We start from the raw sequence: 24,927 nt of genomic DNA on the forward strand, positions 1-24,927 counted from the left end.
ACTAGACCTACTGACTACAGCAACACACTAGGCCTACTGACTACAGCAACACCACATAGGACTACTGACTACAGCAACACCACTAGACCCACTGACTACAGCAACACCACTAGACCAACTGACTACAGCAACACCACTAGACCTACTGACTACAGCAACACCACTAGACCTACTGACTACAGCAACCCAACTAGACATACTGACTACAGCAACACCACTAGACCTACTGAATACAGCAACACCACTAGACCTACTGACTACAGTAACAGCACTAGACCCACTGACTATAGCAACCCCACTAGACCCACTAACTACAGCAACCCCACTAGACCCACTGACTACAGCAACACCACTAGGACCTACTGACTACAGCAACACCACTAGACCTACTGACTACAGCAACACCACTAGACCCACTGACTACAGCAACACCACTAGACCTACTGACTACAGCAACACCACTAGACCCACTGACCTACAGCAACACCCCTAGACCTACTGACTACAGCAACACCACTAGACCTACTGACTACAGCAACACCACTAGACCCACTGACTACAGCAACACCACCAGGACCTACTGACTACAGCAACACCACTAGACCTACTGACTACAGCAACACCACTAGGACTACAGCAACACCACTAAGACTACAGCAACACCACTAGACCCACTAACTACAGCAACACCACTAGACCCACTGACTACAGCAACACCACTAGACCTACTGACTACAGCAACACCACTAGACCCACTGACTACAGCAACACCACTAGACCTACTGACTACAGCAAACCCCTAGACCCACTGACAGCAACACCACTAGACCCACTGACTACAGCAACACCACTAGAACTACTGACTACAGCAACACCACTAGACCTACTGACTACAGCAACCCGACTAGACTACTGACACAGCAACACCACTAGACCTACTGAATACAGAACACCACTAGCCTACTGACTACAGGTAACAGCACTAGACCCACTGACTACAGCAACCACACTAGACCCACTAACTACAGCAACACCACCTAGACCCACTGACTACAGCAACACCACTAGACCTACTGACTACAGCAACACCACTAGACCTACTGACTACAGCAACACCACTAGACCCAATGACTACAGCAACACCACTAGACCTACTGACTACAGCAACACCACTAGACCCACTGACTACAGCAACATCACTAGACCTACTGACTACAGCAACACCACTAGACCTACTGACTACAGCAACACCACTAGACCCACTGACTACAGCAACACCACTAGACCCTACTGACTACAGCAACACCACTAGACCTACTGACTACAGCAACACCACTAGACCTACTGACTACAGCAACACCACTAAGACTACAGCAACACCACTAGACCCACTAACTACAGCAACACCACTAGACCCACTGACTACAGCAACACCACTAGACCTACTGACTACAGCAACACCACTAGACCTACTGACTACAGCAACCCGACTAGACATACTGACTACAGCAACACCACTAGACCTACTGAATACAGCAACACCACTAGACCTACTGACTACAGTAACAGCACTAGACCCACTGACTACAGCAACCCACCACTAGGACCCACTAACTACAGCAACACCACAAGACCCCTGACTACAGCAACACCACTAGACTACTGACTACAGCAACACCACTAGACCCCTACTGACTACAGCAACACCACTAGACCACTGACTACAGCAAACACCACTAGACCTACTGACTACAGCAACACCACTAGACCCACTGACTACAGCAACATCACTAGACCTACTGACTACAGCAACACCACTAGACCTACTGACTACAGCAACACCACTAGACCCACTGACTACAGCAACACCACTAGACCTACTGACTACAGCAACACCACTAGACCTACTGACTACAGCAACACCACTAGACCTACTGACTACAGCAACACCACTAAGACTACAGCAACACCACTAGACCCACTAACTACAGCAACACCAATAGACCCACTGACTACAGCAACACCACTAGACCTACTGACTACAGCAAGACCACTAGACCCACTGACTACAGCAACACCACTAGACCTACTGACTACAGCAACACCACTAGACCTACTGACTACAGCAACACCACTAAGACTACAGCAACACCACTAGACCCACTAACTACAGCAACACCACTAGACCCACTGACTACAGCAACACCACTAGACCTACTGACTACAGCAACACCACTAGACCTACTGACTACAGCAACACCATTAGACCCACTGACTACAGCAAACACCACTAGGACTACAGCAACACCACTAGGACTACAGCAACACCACTAGACCCACTGACCTACAGCAACACCACTAGACCTACTGACTACAGTACACCACTAGACCTACTGACTACAGCAACACCACTAGACCCACTGACTACAGCAACACCACTAGACCTACTGACTACAGCAACACCACTAGGACTACAGCAACACCACTAGACCTACTGACTACAGCAACACCACTAGACCTACTGACTACAGTTACACCACTAGACCTACTGACTACAGCAACCCCACTAGACCTACTGACTACAGTAACACCACTAGACCCACTGACTACAGCAACCCCACTAGACCTACTGACTACAGCAACACCACTAGACCCACTAACTACAGCAACACCACTAGACCCACTGACTACAGCAACACCACTAGGACTACAGCAACACCACTAGGACTACAGCAACACCACTAGACCCACTGACTACAGCAACACCACTAGACCTACTGACTACAGCAACACCACTAGACCTACTGACTACAGCAACACCACTAGACCTACTGACTACAGCAACCCCACTAGACCTACTGACTACAGCAACACCACTAGACCCACTGACTACAGCAACACCACTAGACCTACTGACTACAGCAACACCACTAGACCTACTGACTACAGCAACACCACTAGACCCACTGACTACAGCAACACCACTAGACCCACTGACTACAGCAACACCACTAGACCTACTGACTACAGCAACACCAATAGACCTACTGACTACAGCAACACCACTAGACCCACTGACTACAGCAACACCACTAGACCTACTGACTACAGCAACACCCACTAAGACTACAGCATCACCACTAGACCCACTAACTACAGCAACACCACTAGACCCACTGACTACAGCAACACCACTAGACCTACTGACTACAGCAACACCACTAGACCTACTGACTACAGCAACACCACTAGACCCACTGACTACAGCAACACCACTAGACCTACTGACTACAGCAACACCACTAGACCTACTGACTACAGCAACACCACTAGACCCACTGACTACAGCAACACCACTAGACGCACTGACTACAGCAACACCACTAGACCTACTGACTACAGCAACACCACTAAGACTACAGCAACACCACTAGACCCACTAACTACAGCAACACCACTAGACCCACTGACTACAGCAACACCACTAGACCTACTGACTACAGCAACACCACTAGACCTACTGACTACAGCAACACCACTAGACCCACTGACTACAGCAACACCCACTAGGACTACAGCAACACCACTAGGACTACAGCAACACCACTAGACCCACTGACTACAGCAACACCACTAGACCTACTGACTACAGCAACACCACTAGACCTACTGACTACAGCAACACCACTAGACCTACTGACTACAGCAACCCCACTAGACCTACTGACTACAGCAACACCACTAGACCTACTGACTACAGCAACACCACTAGACCTACTGACTACAGCAACACCACTAGACCCACTAACTACAGCAACACCACTAGACCCACTGACTACAGCAACACCACTAGACCTACTGACTACAGCAACACCACTAGACCTACTGACTACAGCAACACCACTAGACCCACTGACTACAGCAACACCACTAGGACTACAGCAACACCACTAGGACTACAGCAACACCACTAGACCCACTGACTACAGCAACACCACTAGACCTACTGACTACAGCAACACCACTAGACCTACTGACTACAGCAACACCACTAAGACTACAGCAACACCACTAGACCTACTAACTACAGCAACACCACTAGACCCACTAACTACAGCAACACCACTAGACCTACTGACTACAGCAACACCACTAGACCCACTGACTACAGCAACACCACTAGACCTACTGACTACAGCAACACCACTAGACCTACTGACTACAGCAACACCACTAAGACTACAGCAACACCACTAGACCCACTAACTACAGCAACACCACTAGACCCACTGACTACAGCAACACCACTAGACCTACTGACTACAGCAACACCACTAGACCTACTGACTACAGCAACACCACTAGACCCACTGACTACAGCAACACCACTAGGACTACAGCAACACCACTAGGACTACAGCAACACCACTAGACCCAATGACTACAGCAACACCACTAGACCTACTGACTACAGTAACACCACTAGACCTACTGACTACAGCAACCCCACTAGACCTACTGACTACAGTAACACCACTAGACCCACTGACTACAACAACACCCCTAGACCTACTGACTACAGCAACACCACTAGGACTACTGACTACAGCAACACCACTAGACCCACTGACTACAGCAACACCACTAGGACTACTGACTACAGCAACACCACTAGACCCACTGACTACAGCAACACCACTAGACCCACTGACTACAGCAACACCACTAGACCTACTGACTACAGCAACACCACTAGGACTACTGACTACAGCAACACCACTACACCTACTGACTACAGCAACACCACTAGACCTACTGACTACAGCAACACCACTAGACCTACTGACTACAGCAACACCACTAGACCTACTGACTACAGCAACACCAGTAGACCTACTGACTACAGCAACACCACTAGACCTACTGACTACAGCAATACCACTAGACCCACTGACTACAGCAACACCACTAGACCTACTGACTACAGCAACACCACTAGACCTACTGACTACAGCAACACCACTAGGACTACTGACTACAGCAACACCACTAGACCTACTGACTACAGCAACACCACTAGGACTACTGACTACAGCAACACCACTAGACCTACTGACTACAGCAACACCACTAGGCCTACTGACTACAGCAACACCACTAGGACTACTGACTACAGCAACACCACTAGACCCACTGACTACAGCAACACCACTAGACCCACTGACTACAGCAACACCACTAGACCTACTGACTACAGCAACACCACTAGACCTACTGACTACAGCAACCCAACTAGACATACTGACTACAGCAACACCACTAGACCTACTGAATACAGCAACACCACTAGACCTACTGACTACAGTAACAGCACTAGACCCACTGACTATAGCAACCCCACTAGACCCACTAACTACAGCAACACCACTAGACCCACTGACTACAGCAACACCACTAGACCTACTGACTACAGCAACACCACTAGACCTACTGACTACAGCAACACCACTAGACCCACTGACTACAGCAACACCACTAGACCTACTGACTACAGCAACACCACTAGACCCACTGACTACAGCAACACCCTAGACCTACTGACTACAGCAACACCACTAGACCTACTGACTACAGCAACACCACTAGACCCACTGACTACAGCAACACCACCAGACCTACTGACTACAGCAACACCACTAGACCTACTGACTACAGCAACACCACTAGACCTACTGACTACAGCAACACCACTAAGACTACAGCAACACCACTAGACCCACTAACTACAGCAACACCACTAGACCCACTGACTACAGCAACACCACTAGACCTACTGACTACAGCAACACCACTAGACCCACTGACTACAGCAACACCACTAGACCTACTGACTACAGCAACACCCCTAGACCCACTGACTACAGCAACACCACTAGACCCACTGACTACAGCAACACCACTAGACCTACTGACTACAGCAACACCACTAGACCTACTGACTACAGCAACCCGACTAGACATACTGACTACAGCAACACCACTAGACCTACTGAATACAGCAACACCACTAGACCTACTGACTACAGTAACAGCACTAGACCCACTGACTACAGCAACCACACTAGACCCACTAACTACAGCAACACCACTAGACCCACTGACTACAGCAACACCACTAGACCTACTGACTACAGCAACACCACTAGACCTACTGACTACACAGCACAAACTACCACTAAGACCACTGGACTACAGCAACAAACCACTAGACCTACTGACTACAGCAACACCACTTAGACCCACTGACTAAGCAACAGTCACTAAAAAAAACAGACCCTAAAAACCTTGACTGATTACAGCAACACCACTAGACCTACTTGACTACAGCCAACACCACTAGAGACCCACTGACTACAGCAACACCACTAGACCCTACTGACTACAGCAACACCACTAGACCTACTGACTGACAAGCAACACCATCTAAGCCTACTGACTACAGCAACATACACCATAAGACTATCAAGGCAACACCACTAGACCCCACTAACTACGAAGCAACACCACTAGAACCCACCACTGACCTACAGCAACACCACTAGACCTACTGACTACAGCAACACCACTACCCGGACCCACTGACTACAGCAACACCACTAGACCTACTACTACAGCAACACCACTAGACCTACTGACTACAGCAACACCACTAAGACTACAGCAACACCACTAGACCCACTAACTACAGCAACACCACTAGACCCACTGACTACAGCAACACCACTAGACCTACTGACTACAGCAACACCACTAGACCTACTGACTACAGCAACACCATTAGACCCACTGACTACAGCAACACCACTAGGACTACAGCAACACCACTAGGACTACAGCAACACCACTAGACCCACTGACTACAGCAACACCACTAGACCTACTGACTACAGTAACACCACTAGACCTACTGACTACAGCAACACCACTAGACCCACTGACTACAGCAACACCACTAGACCTACTGACTACAGCAACACCACTAGGACTACAGCAACACCACTAGACCTACTGACTACAGCAACACCACTAGACCTACTGACTACAGTTACACCACTAGACCTACTGACTACAGCAACCCCACTAGACCTACTGACTACAGTAACACCACTAGACCCACTGACTACAGCAACCCCACTAGACCTACTGACTACAGCAACACCACTAGACCCACTAACTACAGCAACACCACTAGACCCACTGACTACAGCAACACCACTAGGACTACAGCAACACCACTAGGACTACAGCAACACCACTAGACCCACTGACTACAGCAACACCACTAGACCTACTGACTACAGCAACACCACTAGACCTACTGACTACAGCAACACCACTAGACCTACTGACTACAGCAACCCCACTAGACCTACTGACTACAGCAACACCACTAGACCACTGACTACAGCAACACCACTAGACCTACTGACTACAGCAAACACCACTAGACCTACTGACTACAGCAACACCACTAGACCCACTGACTACAGCAACACCACTAGACCCACTGACTACAGCAACACCACTAGACCTACTGACTACAGCAACACCAATAGACCTACTGACTACAGCAACACCACTAGACCCACTGACTACAGCAACACCACTAGACCTACTGACTACAGCAACACCACTAAGACTACAGCATCACCACTACACCCACTAACTACAGCAACACCACTAGACCCACTGACTACAGCAACACCACTAGACCTACTGACTACAGCAACACCACTAGACCTACTGACTACAGCAACACCACTAGACCCACTGACTACAGCAACACCACTAGACCTACTGACTACAGCAACACCACTAGACCTACTGACTACAGCAACACCACTAGACCCACTGACTACAGCAACACCACTAGACCCACTGACTACAGCAACACCACTAGACCTACTGACTACAGCAACACCACTAAGACTACAGCAACACCACTAGACCCACTAACTACAGCAACACCACTAGACCTACTGACTACAGCAACACCACTAGACCTACTGACTACAGCAACACCACTAGACCCACTGACTACAGCAACACCACTAGGACTACAGCAACACCACTAGGACTACAGCAACACCACTAGACCCACTGACTACAGCAACACCACTAGACCTACTGACTACAGCAACACCACTAGACCTACTGACTACAGCAACACCACTAGACCTACTGACTACAGCAACCCCACTAGACCTACTGACTACAGCAACACCACTAGACCTACTGACTACAGCAACACCACTAGACCTACTGACTACAGTAACACCACTAGACCTACTGACTACAGCAACCCCACTAGACCTACTGACTACAGTAACACCACTAGACCCACTGACTACAGCAACACCACTAGACCTACTGACTACAGCAACCCCACTAGACCTACTGACTACAGCAAACACCACTAGACCCACTGACTACAGCAACACCACTAGACCCACTGACTACAGCAACACCACTCGACCTACTGACTACAGCAACACCACTAGGACTACTGACTACAGCAACACCACTACACCTACTGACTACAGCAACACCACTAGACCTACTGACTACAGCAACACCACTAGACCCACTGACTACAGCAACACCACTAGACCTACTGACTACAGCAACACCACTAGACCTACTGACTACAGCAACACCACTAGACCTACTGACTACAGCAACACCACTAGGACTACTGACTACAGCAACACCACTAGACCTACTGACTACAGCAACACCACTAGGACTACTGACTACAGCAACACCACTAGACCTACTGACTACAGCAACACCACTAGACCTACTGACTACAGCAACACCACTAGACCTACTGACTACAGCAACACCACTAGACCTACTGACTACAGCAACACCACTAGACCTACTGACTACAGCAATACCACTAGACCCACTGACTACAGCAACACCACTAGACCTACTGACTACAGCAACACCACTAGACCTACTGACTACAGCAACACCACTAGGACTACTGACTACAGCAACACCACTAGACCTACTGACTACAGCAACACCACTAGGACTACTGACTACAGCAACACCACTAGACCTACTGACTACAGCAACACCACTAGACCTACTGACTACAGCAACACCACTAGACCTACTGACTACAGCAACACCACTCGACCTACTGACTACAGCAACACCACTAGGCCTACTGACTACAGCAACACCACTAGGCCTACTGACTACAGCAACACCACTAGGCCTACTGACTACAGCAACACCACTAGGCCTACTGACTACAGCAACACCACTAGGCCTTCTGACTACAGCAACACCACTAGACCTACTGACTACCAGAGGTATTAGACAGGCAACAGGTGGCAGCCCCAGCCGGTCAATAGGCAGAGCTAACTGAGCTACAGATGAAATCCAGCACCACTTACTGCATTGCCAACGAGGAGATGGCTTTTACCAAATTCACACCCATTTTACTCACCCAGAAAAATAATGTATTACAAATCAACCCGACATATGGAAATGTTGTGTCCTGTGCAAACCTTATTGGCACCATCGCGGATAGTATCAGGAAGACAGTACTATAAGGGATCCTTGGGATGTCCCACCCCTAAAAGCAAGTTGATTTATTAGCTAGATTGTAGATTAAGAAATTGATTAGTAGTTGTGAGAGGAGACTAAACATGTATTACATAATCCACGCATCAGTTGACAGGCAGCATGTTACAACATTATTATTGTCTGTTAGCTGAATGCAAATGGCTGTCCTATCATTGTTAATTATCAGCATTTTGCCTGGTTACATTCCTATTGTCTGTTAGCTGATGACTGTCCTATCATTGTTAATTATCAGCCTGTTGCCTGGTTACATTCCTATTGTCTGTTAGCTGATGACTGTCCTATCATTGTTAATTACCAGCCCGTTGCCTGGTTACATTATTATTGTCTGTTAGCTGAATGCAAATGGCTGTCCTATCATTGTTAATTATCAGCCTGTTGCCTGGTTACATTATTATTGTCTGTTAGCTGATGGCTGTCCTATCATTGTTAATTACCAGCCCGTTGCCTGGTTACATTATTATTGTCTGTTAGCTGATGACTGTCCTATCATTGTTAATTACCAGCCTGTTGCCTGGTTACATTATTATTGTCTGTTAGCTGATGGCTGTCCTATCATTGTTAATTATCAGCCTGTTGCCTGGTTACATTATTATTGTCTGTTAGCTGATGACTGTCCTATCATTGTTAATTACCAGCCCGTTGCCTGGTTACATTATTATTGTCTGTTAGCTGATGACTGTCCTATCATTGTTAATTACCAGCCCGTTGCCTGGTTACATTATTATTGTCTGTTAGCTGATGACTGTCCTATCATTGTTAATTACCAGCCTGTTGCCTGGTTACATTATTATTGTCTGTTAGCTGATGGCTGTCCTATCATTGTTAATTACCAGCCCGTTGCCTGGTTACATTATTATTGTCTGTTAGCTGATGACTGTCCTATCATTGTTAATTACCAGCCCGTTGCCTGGTTACATTATTATTGTCTGTTAGCTGATGGCTGTCCTATCATTGTTAATTACCAGCCCGTTGCCTGGTTACATTATTATTGTCTGTTAGCTGATGGCTGTCCTATCATTGTTAATTACCAGCCTGTTGTTTCCTTGATGATGTAGAACACATAACTAGAGAGTGGGTCAGACATTAAAATAAAAACAACTTTTAATAATTGTATTCGAAAGTTCAACGGCAAACATACAGTATTTATATAGGTAATTTGTTTTGGACAAACAAATGTGATACACAAAACAGAACATTGATTGTATTCAAAAGTGCAACAGCAAACATATGTATACAGGTGATTAAAACAACCCTTATTTTATTTTAAAATACAACTGCAAAACTGTTATTCATTACCGCAGTAAAAAATATATATAATCTGCTGCTCCAAAATTCTGTCTTGTGCTCCTTACTTTCTGAAGTTAGGAGCACCAGTGCTACCAATGAAGAAAAGTTAATTTAAAGCCCTGACAGGTCTGCAGTGACACACAACCAGCCATGTTTCAGATACCCTGATACTCATGTCTGCAGTGACCCACAAACAGAGGCTCTGCCTGGATACCGCGCCTGGGGAGAGAGGGAGGAGAGATTGAAAGGGAGAGGAGAAAGGGAGAGAGGAGGGAGGGAGAGAGGAGGGAGGGAGAGAGGAGAGATGGTAAGGGAGATTTAGTTTCCTTAATGACTATTACAAAACAACTGTATTGTGTGTGCATGGCTAAACACATTTGATAAACATCTTGTGTAGCCTAATTTGATTAACATCTTACTTTACATAAAGTAACGTAACCCCGAAACAGTATCTGGGCAGAGGAGACTACGGCTGCAGTCAACTCAAAGTAGACGTCCCTAAACCCTCAGCCCTTGAATGATGTTTTAAATCATCACATCCGAGTGTACCTTAAAATGGCCCTTTCCCAAGCGAGGGAGAACGCTGATCAGAGATGCAAAAATCTTGAAGTTGAGCTTAAAAACAAGCAACCTAAAGCTATTAATGTACCTAGCAGGCTAATGTAGCTAGCTAGCACTCCTGTCAGGTAGCTAGATACAGTTACCCATAGCAGGCTAGTCATAGACTGTTCTCTCTGCTACCGCACGGGAAGCAGTACCGGAGCGCCAAGTCTAGGTCCATGAGGCTTCTAAACAGCTTCTACCCCCAAGCCATAAGACTCCTGAACACCTAATTAAATGGCTACCCAGACTATTAGCATCTACCCCCCCGTACTGGTACCCCCTGTATATAGCCTCCACATTGACTCTGTACCGGTACCCCCTGTATATAGCCTCCACATTGACTCTGTACCGGTACCCCTGTATATAGCCTCCACATTGACTCTGCATCGGTACCCCCTGTATATAGCCTCTAAATTGACTCAGTACCGTAACACCCTGTATATAGCCTCCACATTGACTCTGTACCGGTACCCCCTGTATATAGCCTCCACATTGACTCTGTACCGGTACCCCCTGTATATAGCCTCCACATTGACTCTGTACCGGTACCCCCTGTATATAGCCTCCACATTGACTCTGTACTGGTACACCCTGTATATAGCCTCCACATTGACTCTGTACCGGTACCCCCTGTATATAGCCTCCACATTGACTCTATACCGGTACCCCCTGTATATAGCCTCCACATTGACTCTGTACCGGTACCCCTGTATATAGCCTCCACATTGTCTCTGTACTAGTACCCCCTGTATATAGCCTCCACATTGACTCTGTACCGGTACACCCTGTATATAGCCTCCACATTGACTCTGTACCGGTACCCCTGTATATAGCCTCCACATTGACTCTGTACCGGTACCCCTGTATATAGCCTCCACATTGTCTCTGTACTAGTACCCCCCTGTATATAGCCTCCACATTGACTCTGTACCGGTACCCCCTGTATATAGCCTCCACATTGACTCTGTACCGGTACCCCCTGTATATAGCCTCCACATTGACTCTGTACTGGTACCCCCTGTATATAGCCTCCACATTGACTCTGTACCGGTACCCGCTGTATATAGCCTCCACATTGACTCTGTACCGGTACACCCTGTATATAGCCTCCACATTGACTCTGTACCGGTACCCCTGTATATAGCCTCCACATTGACTCTGTACCGGTACCCCTGTATATAGCCTCCACATTGACTCTGTACCGGTACCCCCTGTATATAGCCTCCACATTGACTCTGCACCGGTACCCCCTGTATATAGTCTCTAAATTGACTCAGTACCGTAACACCGTGTATATAGCCTCCACATTGACTATGTACTGGTACCCCCTGTATATAGCCTCCACATTGACTCTGTACCGTAATACCCTGTATATAGCCTCCACATTGACTCTGTACCGTTACCTCCTGTATATTGCCTTGCTATTGTTATTTACTGCTGTTCTTTAATTATTTGTTATTCTTATCTCTTACTTTTTTGGGGGGTATTTTCTTAAAACTGCATTGTAAGTTAAGGGCTTGTAAGTAAGCACTCCATTGTAAGGTCTACACCTGTTGTATTCGGCGCACCTGTTGTATTCGGCGCATGTGACAAATACAATTTGATTTAAAATGAACGTGTTTGGACTGCAGCCGATGACTGCAGCCGACTCTCCTCTCTGCCCAGTTAGCTAGCATGATGAATAACGACTCTCCTCTCTGGCCCAGTTAGCTAGCATGATGAATAACAACTCTCCTCTCTGGCCCAGTTAGCTAGCATGATGAATAACGACTATTCTCTCTGGCCCAGTTAGCTAGCATGATGAATAACGACTCTCCTCTCTGGCCCAGTTAGCTAGCATGATGAATAACGACTCTCCTCTCTGGCCCAGTTAGCTAGCATGATGAATAACGACTCTCCACTCTGGCCCAGTTAGCTAGCATGATGAATAACGACTCTCCTCTCTAGCCCAGTTAGCTAGCATGATGAATAACGACTCTCCTCTCTGACCCAGTTAGCTAGCATGATGAATAACGACTCTCCTCTCTGGCCCAGTTAGCTAGCATGATGAATAACGACTCTTCTCTCTGGCCCAGTTAGCTAGCATGATGAATAACGACTCTCCTCTCTGGCCCAGTTAGCTAGCATGATGAATAACAACTCTCCTCTCTAGCCCAGTTAGCTAGCATGATGTATAACGACTCTCCTCTCTAGCCAAGTTAGCTAGCATGATGAATATAACAACTCTCCTCTCTTGCCCAGTTAGCTAGCATGATGAATAACGACTCTCCTCTCTGGCCCAGTTAGCTAGCATGATGAATAACGACTCTCCTCTCTGGCCTAGTTAGCTAGCATGATGAATATAACGACTCTCCTCTCTAGCCCAGTTAGCTAGCATGATGAATAACGACTCTCCTCTCTAGCCTAGTTAGCTAGCATGATACTGTGAACCATCAGATCCTCCTCTCCACCCTCTCCGAGTTGGGCATCTCCGGCGCTGCTCACTCTTGGATTGCGTCCTACCTGACAGGTCGCTCCTACCAGGTGGCGTGGCAAGAATCCGTCTCCGCACCACGTGCTCTCGCCACTGGTGTCCCCCAGGGCTCAGTTCTAGGCCCTCTCCTATTCTCGCTATACACCAAGTCACTTGGCTCTGTCATATCCTCACATGGTCTCTCCTATCATTGCTACGCAGACGACACACAATTCATCTTCTCCTTTCCCCCTTCTGATAACCAGGTGGCGAATCGCATCTTTGCATGTCTGGCAGACATATCAGTGTGGATGACGGATCACCACCTCAAGCTGAACCTCGGCAAGACGGAACTGCTCTTCCTCCCGGGGAAGGACTGCCCGTTCCATGATCTCGCCATCACGGTTGACAACTCCATTGTGTCCTCCTCCCAGAGTGCTAAGAGCCTTGGCGTGACCCTGGACAACACCCTGTCGTTCTCCGCTAACATCAAGGTGTTGACCCGATCCTGTATGTTCATGCTCTACAACATTCGCAGAGTACGACCCTGCCTTACACAGGAAGCGGCGCAGGTCCTAATCCAGGCACTTGTCATCTCCCGTCTGGATTACTGCAACTCGCTGCTGGCGGGGCTCCCTGCCTGTGCCATTAAACCCCTACAACTCATCCAGAACGCCGCAGCCCGTCTGGTGTTCAACCTTCCCAAATTCTCTCACATCTCACCCCGCTCCTCAGCACACTCCACTGGCTTCCAGTTGAAGCTCGCATCTGCTACAAGACCATGGTGCTTGCCTACGGAGCTGTGAGGGGAACGGCACCTCCGTACCTTCAGGCTCTGATCAGTCCCTACACCCAAAGAAGGGCACTGCGTTCATCCACCTCTGGCCTGCTCGCCTCCCTACCTCTGAGGAAGCACAGTTCCCGCTCAGCCCAGTCAAAACTGTTCGCTGCTCTGGCACCCCAATGGTGGAACAAGCTCCCTCACGACGCCAGGACAGCGGAGTCAATCACCACCTTCCGGAGACACCTGAAACCCCACCTCTTTAAGGAATACCTAGGATAGGATAAAGTAATCCTTCTAACCCCCCCAAAAAAGATATAGATGTACTATTGTAAAGTGGTTGTTCCACTGGATATCATAAGGTGAATGCACCAATTTGTAAGTCGCTCTGGATAAGAGCGTCTGCTAAATGACGTAAATGTAAATGTAATGATGAATAACGACTCTCCTCTCTAGCCCAGTTAGCTAGCATGATGAATAACGACTCTCCTCTCTGGCCCAGTTAGCTAGCATGATGAATAATGACTATCCTCTCTGGAGAGCTAACTGGGAGCTAGCATGCATTTCCCCATTAGACAGCTCTGCAAGGATTATATTGTCAAAATACGTTGGTTAGTCACCAAATATGGAGTTTCGTTGCGCAAATACCTATTTAATGCCGTCACGCCCGGGATAGACTTCCAAAAGAGGGCTAAATGAAAATGGACACGCAACCCCTAAAATGTTTTGTTTGGAAATAATTTATTGTTTTTGAATAAGTGCGCATGCGCCAAATCCACCTCTTCTGCACCTGGCAGCGGCAGATAATTTATTGTTTTTGAATAAGTGCGCATGCGCCAAATCCACTTCTTCTGCACCTGGCAGCGGCAGTAATGAGTGATTTTTATTGGACGTTCTAGGGACGTCATGTACCCAAACATATCAGGGGACACAAAGTACGTGAGGATGGCTGAGGGGTGGTCTACAGGGTTGAAAGGCCCCCCCGTCCATAAATTGGAGATTTTAGCATTTTCAAACACCTGAAACAGCTTTTTCCAGCAATCTATAGCTGTAATCATTTTGCTTAATCTGATATAAAAAATATATTATTATATATATATCTAACCATACCTCTTGAGCTGACTGTATCCTCCTGACTGGTGGTTCTTTTGTAAAGAAACTAAATATGATTCTCGTCATCTATGCTAAAATATGTGTAAAGGATTGAAAAGAATAGAAGTCTTATTCAGTGCAATAGTTATTGCTTGCTTTTGTAAAGTCTACCTACCTTGCTACTCTAACTTGATCGATAGGCTGAAATGGTATCTTGGTATCTAGTTATGAGGTTGGGAACCTATCTGGGCTAGCTAAAGACAACTTCATAAAATTACTAGGTGGATAGTAGTATTACAGAAAAAACATTGAAATACATTTTTAAACAGGACAAATATGAGGAGGCATGTGCCCCCTATATGAATGATGCCTCTGGAGGTGTCTAAGAGTATTTGGCGCATGAATTTTACATGACTGGGCAGGGGCGCAGCCATGGGTAGGCCTACCCACTTGGGAGCCAGGCCTACCTATCGGGGAGCCAGGCCCAGCCAATCAGAATACGTTTTTCCCCACAAAAGAGCTTAATTACAGACGGTCCCACAGGTGAAGAAGCCGGATGTGGAGGTCCTGGGCTGACGTGGTTACACATGGTCTGTGAGGCTGGTTGGACATAGTGCCAAATTCTCTAAAATGGTGTTGGAGACAGGTTATGGTAGAGAAAGTAACATTAATTTATATAGCAACAGCTCTGGTGGACATTCCTACAGTCAGCAATTGCACGCTCCCTCATAACTTGAGACATTTGTGGCATTGTGTTGTGTGACAAAACTGCACATTTTAGAGTGACCTTTTATTGCCCCCAGCACAAGGTGCACCTGTGTAATGAGCATGCTGTTTAATAATCTTCTTGATATGCCACACCTGTCAGGTGGATGGATTATCTTGGCAAAGGAGAAATGCTCACTAACAGGGATGTAAACAAATTTGTGCACAACATTTGAGAGAAATAAGCTTTTTGTGCATATGGAACATTTCTGGGATCTTTTATTTCAGCTCATGAAACATTGGACCAACACTTTACATGTTGCGTTTATATTTTTGTTCAGTATAGATTTTTATTAAGTAACAGCAGTAAAAAAAGCTAGTTACTCACCAAAACTCTATAATTGGTGAGTAACCAAAGTAGTTTGGCATTATAACTCTTGCAGAGCTGTCTAATGGGGAAACGAATACAGGCTAACTGGGCTAGAGAGGAGAGTTATCATAACCCTGTACCTTAGTAGCCTGCAGCGGAAGTCCACGAGGCGAGGGTAGGCGTCGATCACACTGGAGGTCATCCTCTCATCACTCCACAGCCGCTCTGCAGCAGCACTCGCCCTCGGCCTGCACACACCCACACACACACACACAGACACACACACACACACACACACACACACACACACACACACACACACACACACACACACACACACACACACACACACCCACACACACACACACACACACACACACACCTTGTGTTACTGTATTTAGATTCTTGCCTGTTATTATTTCTGTTTGAAAAATGTCCCTAGGGTCCCTGGTCAAAAGTAGTGTACTATATAGGTGTCTTCTGATCCCTCCTGTCTCAGCCTTCAGTATTTATGCTGCAGTAGTTTATGTGCCGGGGGGCTAGGGTCAGTCTGTTTCATCTGGAGTATTCTCTTGTCTTATCCGGTGTCCTGTGTGAATTTAAATATGCTCTCTCTAATTCTCTCTTTCTCTCTTTCTTTCTTTCTTTCTCTCGGAGGACCTGAGCCCTAGGACCATGCCTCGGGACTACCTGGCATGATGACTCCTTGCTGTCCCCAGTCCACCTGGCCATGCTGCTGCTCCAGTTTCAACTGTTCTGCCTGCGGCTACGGAACCCTGACCTGTTCACCGGACGTGCTCGTTGCACCCTCGACAACTACAATGATTATTATTATTTGACCATGCTGGTCATTTATGAACATTTTAACATCTTGACCATGTTCTGTTATAATATCCACCCGGCACAGCCAGAAGAGGACTGGCCACCCCTCATAGCCTGGTTCCTCTCTAGGTTTCTTCCTAGGTTTTTGGCCTTTCTAGGGAGTTTTTCCTAGGGAGTTTTTCCTAGCCACCGTGCCTCTTTCACATGCATTGCTTGCTGTTTGGGGTTTTAGGCTGGGTTTCTGTACAGCACTTTGAGATTTCAGCTGATATACGAAGGGCTATATAAATAAATTTGATTTGAAATTTGATTTGATATATAGGGAATAGGGTTCCATAGGGCTCTGGTCTAAAGTAGTGCACTATATAGGGAATAGGGTTCTATAGGGCTCTGGTCTAAAGTAGTGCACTATATAGGGAATAGGGTTCCATAGGGCTCTGGTCACTATATAGGCAATAGGGTTCTATAGGGCTCTGGTCTAAAGTAGTGCACTATATAGGGAATAGGGTTCTATAGGGCTCTGGTCTAAAGCAGTGTACTATATAGGGAATAGGGTGCTATTTGGGACTCTTTTCTATTTACCAGAGACGAGGAGAGAGGTTGGTAGCATCAACATACTCTCCCCACATGCACACCTCTCCACCAATCACCAGTTTCTTCTGCTGCTCTGTACCTGTGGAGGTAAAGTACATAGGATAGTACATACTGCACCTGCCCACAACACGACACAACAACACGGCACGGCACAACAACACGGCACAACAACACGGCACAACACAACAACACGGCACAACAACACGACACAACAAAACACGGCACGACACAACAACATGGCACGGCACAACACGGCACGGCACAACAACACGACACGGCACGACACAACAACACGGCACGACACAACAACACGACACGGCACGACACAACAACACGACACGACACAACAACACGGCACGGCACAACAACACGGCACAACAACACGGCACAACAACACGGCACGACACAACAACACGGCACGACACAACAACACGGCACGGCACAACAACACGGCACAACAACACGGCACAACAACACGGCACGGCACAACAACACGACACGGCACGACACAACAACACGGCACGACACAACAACACGACACGGCACGACACAACAACACGACACGACACAACAACACGACACAACACAACACGGCACAACACAACACGGCACAGCATAACACAACACAACACGGCACAGCACAACACAACACGGCACAACACGGCACAGCACAACACAACACAACACGGCACAGCACAACACGGCACAGCACAACACAACACGGCACAACACAACACAACACGGCACAACACAACAAAACAAAACACGGCACAGCACAACAAAACACGGCACAGCACAACGGCACAACACAACATGGTACAACGCGGCACAACACGGCATGGCACGATGCAACACGGCAGACAGACAGACAGACAGACAGACAGACAGACAGACAGACAGACAGACAGACAGACAGACAGACAGACAGACAGACAGATATATGTGTGGACACCCCTTCAAATTAGTGGATTCTATTTCAGCCACAGCCGTTGCTGACAGGTGTACAATATCGAGCACACTGCCATGCAATCTCCATAGACAAACATTGTTAGTAGAATGACCTTACTGAAGAGCTAAGTGACTTTCAACGTGGCACCGTAATAGGATGCCACCTTTCCAACAAGTCAGTTCATCAAATTTCTGCCCTGCTAGAGCTGCCCCAGTCAAAATATAAATGTTGTTATTGTGAAGTAGAAACGTCTAGGAGCAACAACGGCTCAGCCGCAAAGTGGTAGACCACACAAGCTCACAGAATGGGACCGCCCAGTGCTGAAGTGCGTAGCGCGTAAATATCGACTGTCCTTGGTTGCAAGACACACTACCGAGTTCCAAACTGCCTCTGGAAGCAACGTCAGCATAAGAACTGTTCGTCGGGAGAATCATGAAACGGGTTTCCGTGGCCGAGCAGCCGCACACAAGCCTAAGATCCCCATGCGCAATGCCAAGCGTTGGCTGAAGTGGTGTAAAGCTCGCCGGCATGAGAGCAGTGGAAATGCGTTCTCTAGAGTAATGAATCACGCTTCACCATCTGGCAGTCCGACAGATGAATCTGGGTTTGGCGGATGCCAGGAGAACGTTACCTGCTGGAATGCATAGTGCCAACTGTAAAGTTTGTTGGGAGTAGGTTCAGGCTAGGCCCCTTAGTTCCACTGAAGGGAAATCTTAATGCTACAACATACAATGACATTCTAGACGATTCTGTGCTTCCAACTTCGTGGCAACAGGTTGGGGAATGTCCTTTTCTGTTTCAGCATGACAATGCCCCCGTGCACAAAGCAAAGACCATACAAAAATGGTTTGTCGAGATCGGTGTGAAAGAACCCCGTCGAAAACCTTTGGGATGAATTGGAACGCCGACTACGAGCTAGGCCTAATCGCTAGGCCTAATCGCCAACATCAGTGCCCGACCTCACTAACGCTCTTGTGGCTGAATGGAAGCAAGTCCCCCGCAGCAATGATCCAACATCTAGTGGAATGCCTTCCCAGAAGAGTGGAGGCTGTTATAGCAGCAAAGGGAGGGACCAACTCCATATTAATGCCCATGATTTTGGAATGAGATATTCGACAAGCAGGTGTCCACATACTACATGACCAAAAGCGTACTTGCGCTATATTATATTATCCATAGACCAGTCTCCTACTATAATAATAACTATAGTCCTAGACTGCCTTGCCCCAGTCCCAGGGCAGCCCTGCCCCAGTCCCAGGGCAGCCCTGCCCCAGTCCCAGTATGCTGCAGTAGTGGAGGCTGCTGGAGGAACAAATCAATTGGCTGAAATTGAATAAATGGAAAGGTATCAATGTGTTACCCGTTGTTAATTTATTTGATACCTTTTGAACACATCGATTTGATACCGTACCATTAATTTCATTCCCACCATTACATTAAACCTGTTTCACCGATTTTTTTAAAGTGACACGAGCTTCTGCACACACCAGTGAAGTTGAGTGGCTGTATGGTGTAGTACGTTTTCCAGTCCTGTCCGTAGTTGATGTGGTTGATGTACCAGGGGGCAGCCAGTATGACCCTGTACCCAGCCAGGGTGATGGTACTCAGCTCCTGCTGTATCTGACCTGGACTACCCTTCCAGATGTGGAGCACCGTGTCCACTGGGATCTGAGGCAGGGTAGAAAAAAAAGTGCCATGTACACTACTGTTCAACAGTTTGGGGTCAGTTTGGGGTCACTTAGAAATGTCCTTGTTTTTGAAAAGAAAAGCATGTTTTTTTGTCCATTAAAATAACATCAAATTGATCAGAAATACAGTGTAGACATTGTTAATGTTGTAAATGACAATTGTAGCTGGAAACGGCTGATTTTTAATGGAATATCTACATAGGCGTACAGAGGCCCATTATCAGCAACCATCACTCCTGTGTTCCAATGGCACGTTGTGTTAGCTAATCCAAGTTTATCATTTTAAAAGGCTAACTGAACATTAGAAAACCATTTTGCAAATATTTTAGTACAGCTGAAAACTCCTCTACTGATTAAAGAAGCAATAAAACTGGCCTTCTTTAGACTAGTTGAGTATCTGGAGCATCAGCATTTGTGGGTTTGATTACAGGTTCAAAATGGCCAGAAACAAAGACTTTCTTCTGAACCTCGTCAGTCTATTCTTGTTCTGAGAAATGAAGGCTATTCCATGCGAGACATTGTCAAGAAACTGAAGATCTCATACAACGCTGTGTCCTACTCCCTTCACAGAACAGCACAAACTGTCTCTAACCAGAATAGAAAAAGGAGTGGGAGGCCCTGGTGCAGAACTGAGCAAGAGGACAAGAACATTAGAGTGTCTAGTTTGAGATACAGACGCCTTACAAGTCCTTAACTGGCCGCTTCATTAAATAGTACCCACAAAACACCAGTCTCAATGTCAACAGTGAAGAGGCGACTCCGGGATGCTGGCCTTCTAGGCAGAGTTCTTTTGCTCATCTTAATCTTTTCTTTTTATTGGCCAGTCTGAGATATGGCTTTTTCTTTGCAACTCTGCCTAGAAGGCCAGCATCCCGGAGTCGCCTCTTCACTGTTGATGTTGAGACTGGTCTCCTTTTCTTTGTTTTTTTTTATAGAAAGTACTTGTAACAAAATAAAAAAGTATTTCATCCCACCTGGTGGCAACAATAACTACATCAGCCTGAGTGCTGGTCCATGGTTGACAACCACATGCAGGGGAGAGTGGGGTAAGTTGAGATATTTTTTACATTCACCATCACTCTGTCAAGGAAAATATAATATTATTTCTAACAAAGATATCTACCTATATTTCAGGATGTGGTGTATCCCTGGAAATAATCAGAATGAATGTAAACACAACAGTTTTGAAAACATAGCTTGTCCAAAAATTGTGGTCTCTTGGTACAACACGGTACATTGTACAGGGTACGTTGAGCTGCCTAAACATTTCTGTATTGAATTATATATTACTACTGCCACCTTTTAAACTATGTCTATCTTCATTTCCCAAACACTTTTTTAAAACACTTTGAACATGGGCCCTGTTGTTACCTCATATCCCAGCGATAATGTCTTGCAACACGCTTGGTAAGAAAACATTTCAATTTGCTCCAATTGTCATTGGCTCAACTTACCCCAAGGCAAACATTTTGACTATATTAGCCCACACAGCTACAAGGATGCCCTTTCATGCCAGGTTTAGGACCTGATATTGAAGCTGAAAGAGACCCCAACTGACTTGGTGAAAATCAGTTTTTTGGACCTAACTGGCTTACCCATTTTTCCATGTGGTTTCTTCCTTCACAGACTCCATGAAATGATGACCAATTCCTAAATATTTTGTCAAGTAATTAATTTTGTGTATGGTTTCCTAGAAACAAGGGTGGCTCAACTTACCCCTATGGCTCAACTTACCCCACTCTCCCCTATACATATTCAACTAGACACACCATTCACTGCAAAGTTAACTGATTGAGCCAATGGCTTCTTGCTGCTAAAACACGGTGACATGTTGTTTTTCTGATCCTTGTATGTTTTTTTACACTGTCCCACTCCCACTCCACTCTATCCACTCCACACTATCCACTCCACTCCACTCCACACTATCCACTCCACTCTATCCACTATTCACTCCACACTGTCCCACTCCACTCCACACTGTCCCACTCCACTCCACACTATCCACTCTATCCACTCTATCCACTCCACTCCACTCTATCCACTCCACACTAACCACTCCACTCCACTCCACACTGTCCCACTCCACTCTATTCACTCCACACTATCCACTCCACTCCACTCCACTCTATCCACTCCACTCTATCCACTCCACTCCACTCCACTCCACACTATCCACTCTATCCACTCTATCCACTCCACTCCACTCTATCCACTCCACTCTATCCACTCCACTCCACTCCACTCCACACTATCCACTCCACTCCACTCCACTCTATCCACTCCACTCTATCCACTCTATCCACTCCACTCTATCCACTCCACACTATCCACTCCACTCCACTCCACACTGTCCCACTCCACTCTATCTACTCTAACCACTCCACACTATCCACTCCACTCCACACTGTCCCACTCCCACTCCACACTGTCCCACTCCACTCCACACTGTCCCACTCCACTCTATCCACTCTATCCACTCCACACTATCCACTCCACTCCACTCTATCCACTCCACTCCACTCCACTCTATCCACTCCACTCTATCCACTCCACTCCATCCACTCCACTCTATCCACTCCACACTATCCACTCCACTCCACACTGTCCCACTCCACTCTATCCACTCCACTCCACACTGTCCCACTCCACTCTATCCACTCCACTCCACTCTATCCACTCCACTCTATCCACTCCACACTATCCACTCCACTCCACTCCACTCTATCCACTCCACTCTATCCACTCCACTCCACTCTATCCACTCCACACTATCCACTCCACTCCACTCCACACTGTCCCACTCCACTCTATCTACTCTAACCACTCCACACTATCCACTCCACTCCACACTGTCCCACTCCCACTCCACACTGTCCCACTCCACTCCACACTGTCCCACTCCACTCTATCCACTCTATCCACTCCACACTATCCACTCCACTCTATCCACTCCACTCTATCCACTCCACTCTATCCACTCCACTCTATCCACTTCACACTATCCACTCCACTCCACACTGTCCCACTCCACTCTATCCACTCCACTCTATCCACTCCACACTATCCACTCCACACTATCCACTCCACTCCACACTGTCCCACTCCACTCTATCCACTCCACACTGTCCCACTCCCACTCCACACTGTCCCACTCCACTCCACACTGTCCCACTCCACACTGTCCCACTCCACACTGTCCCACTCCACACTGTCCCACTCCACTCTAGTTAAGAGGTTCTAACCCTTGAAAGCAAGGGGCCAGATGGTATAGTATCTAGCCCAGTCATGAGTAGGTCCAGGCTGGTCTAGGTACCAAGGAGAGGCCAGGACGACCCTGAGGCCTGCCTTGGTCACCCTGCGGACCTCACACAGGTAGCATCCTCCCTTCCACACCTCCACCACTGACAGAGAGCTGCAACACAGCTGAAACACAACCAATTTGGGAAACTCTGCTCTAGCTCATCAGGGGAAACAGCCAACTGCATGAAGACCACCCTCAGCCTAGAGACAGCCTTTGATGTTTTATCAAAATAGAAGAATCTAGGCAATATCACTCACTAACGTGAGAGGACCCGGCCCAGAGGACCCGGCCCAGAGGACCCGGCCCAGAGGACCCTAGTCTAATCATGTGTAATTACACCTGGAAAGTGTCTGGGTTTTTACATTAGGGCGATACAGGTACGGACCATATGATCTGAGTGTTTACATTATACTTACTTTTTCATGGTAGTCAAACACATCCTGCCAGACTATGGCTGTCTTGTTGAGTCCCTTAGTAATGTTCACCATACTGGAAGATACAAACACACAGGCCTCTGTAGCATCCGCAACTTAAACCAAGCCAGTCCCACAGACCCAGAGCAGCCCACCACTACGTCCTACTTTCATTTCATTATCTTGGAAATAAATCATGTCCAT

General features: G+C 47.1%; 1 protein-coding gene across 2 annotated transcripts in view; it reads right to left on the reverse strand.

Moving 5' to 3' along the window:
• The window catches only part of hexa (hexosaminidase A (alpha polypeptide)), a 72,711-nt gene that overhangs the window by 17,739 nt on the left and 30,045 nt on the right, over positions 1-24,927 (reverse strand). Inside the window, exons 10-14 of one of the 2 annotated variants that reach the window (XM_029759553.1) lie at positions 24,727-24,799; positions 20,809-20,989; positions 18,361-18,451; positions 17,097-17,204; positions 10,750-11,172 (exon numbers count right to left, since the gene is read on the reverse strand). In XM_029759553.1, the coding sequence (XP_029615413.1) occupies positions 11,109-11,172; positions 17,097-17,204; positions 18,361-18,451; positions 20,809-20,989; positions 24,727-24,799 (517 nt within the window). In that variant the 3' untranslated portion in view covers positions 10,750-11,108. Of the gene's footprint in view, positions 1-10,749; positions 11,173-17,096; positions 17,205-18,360; positions 18,452-20,808; positions 20,990-24,726; positions 24,800-24,927 lie in introns of those variants that run through there. The other variant, XM_029759554.1, reaches the window with a different exon arrangement.

The sequence above is a fragment of the Salmo trutta genome, chromosome 7, assembly GCF_901001165.1.
Source record: "Salmo trutta chromosome 7, fSalTru1.1, whole genome shotgun sequence".
Lineage (NCBI taxonomy): Eukaryota > Metazoa > Chordata > Actinopteri > Salmoniformes > Salmonidae > Salmo > Salmo trutta.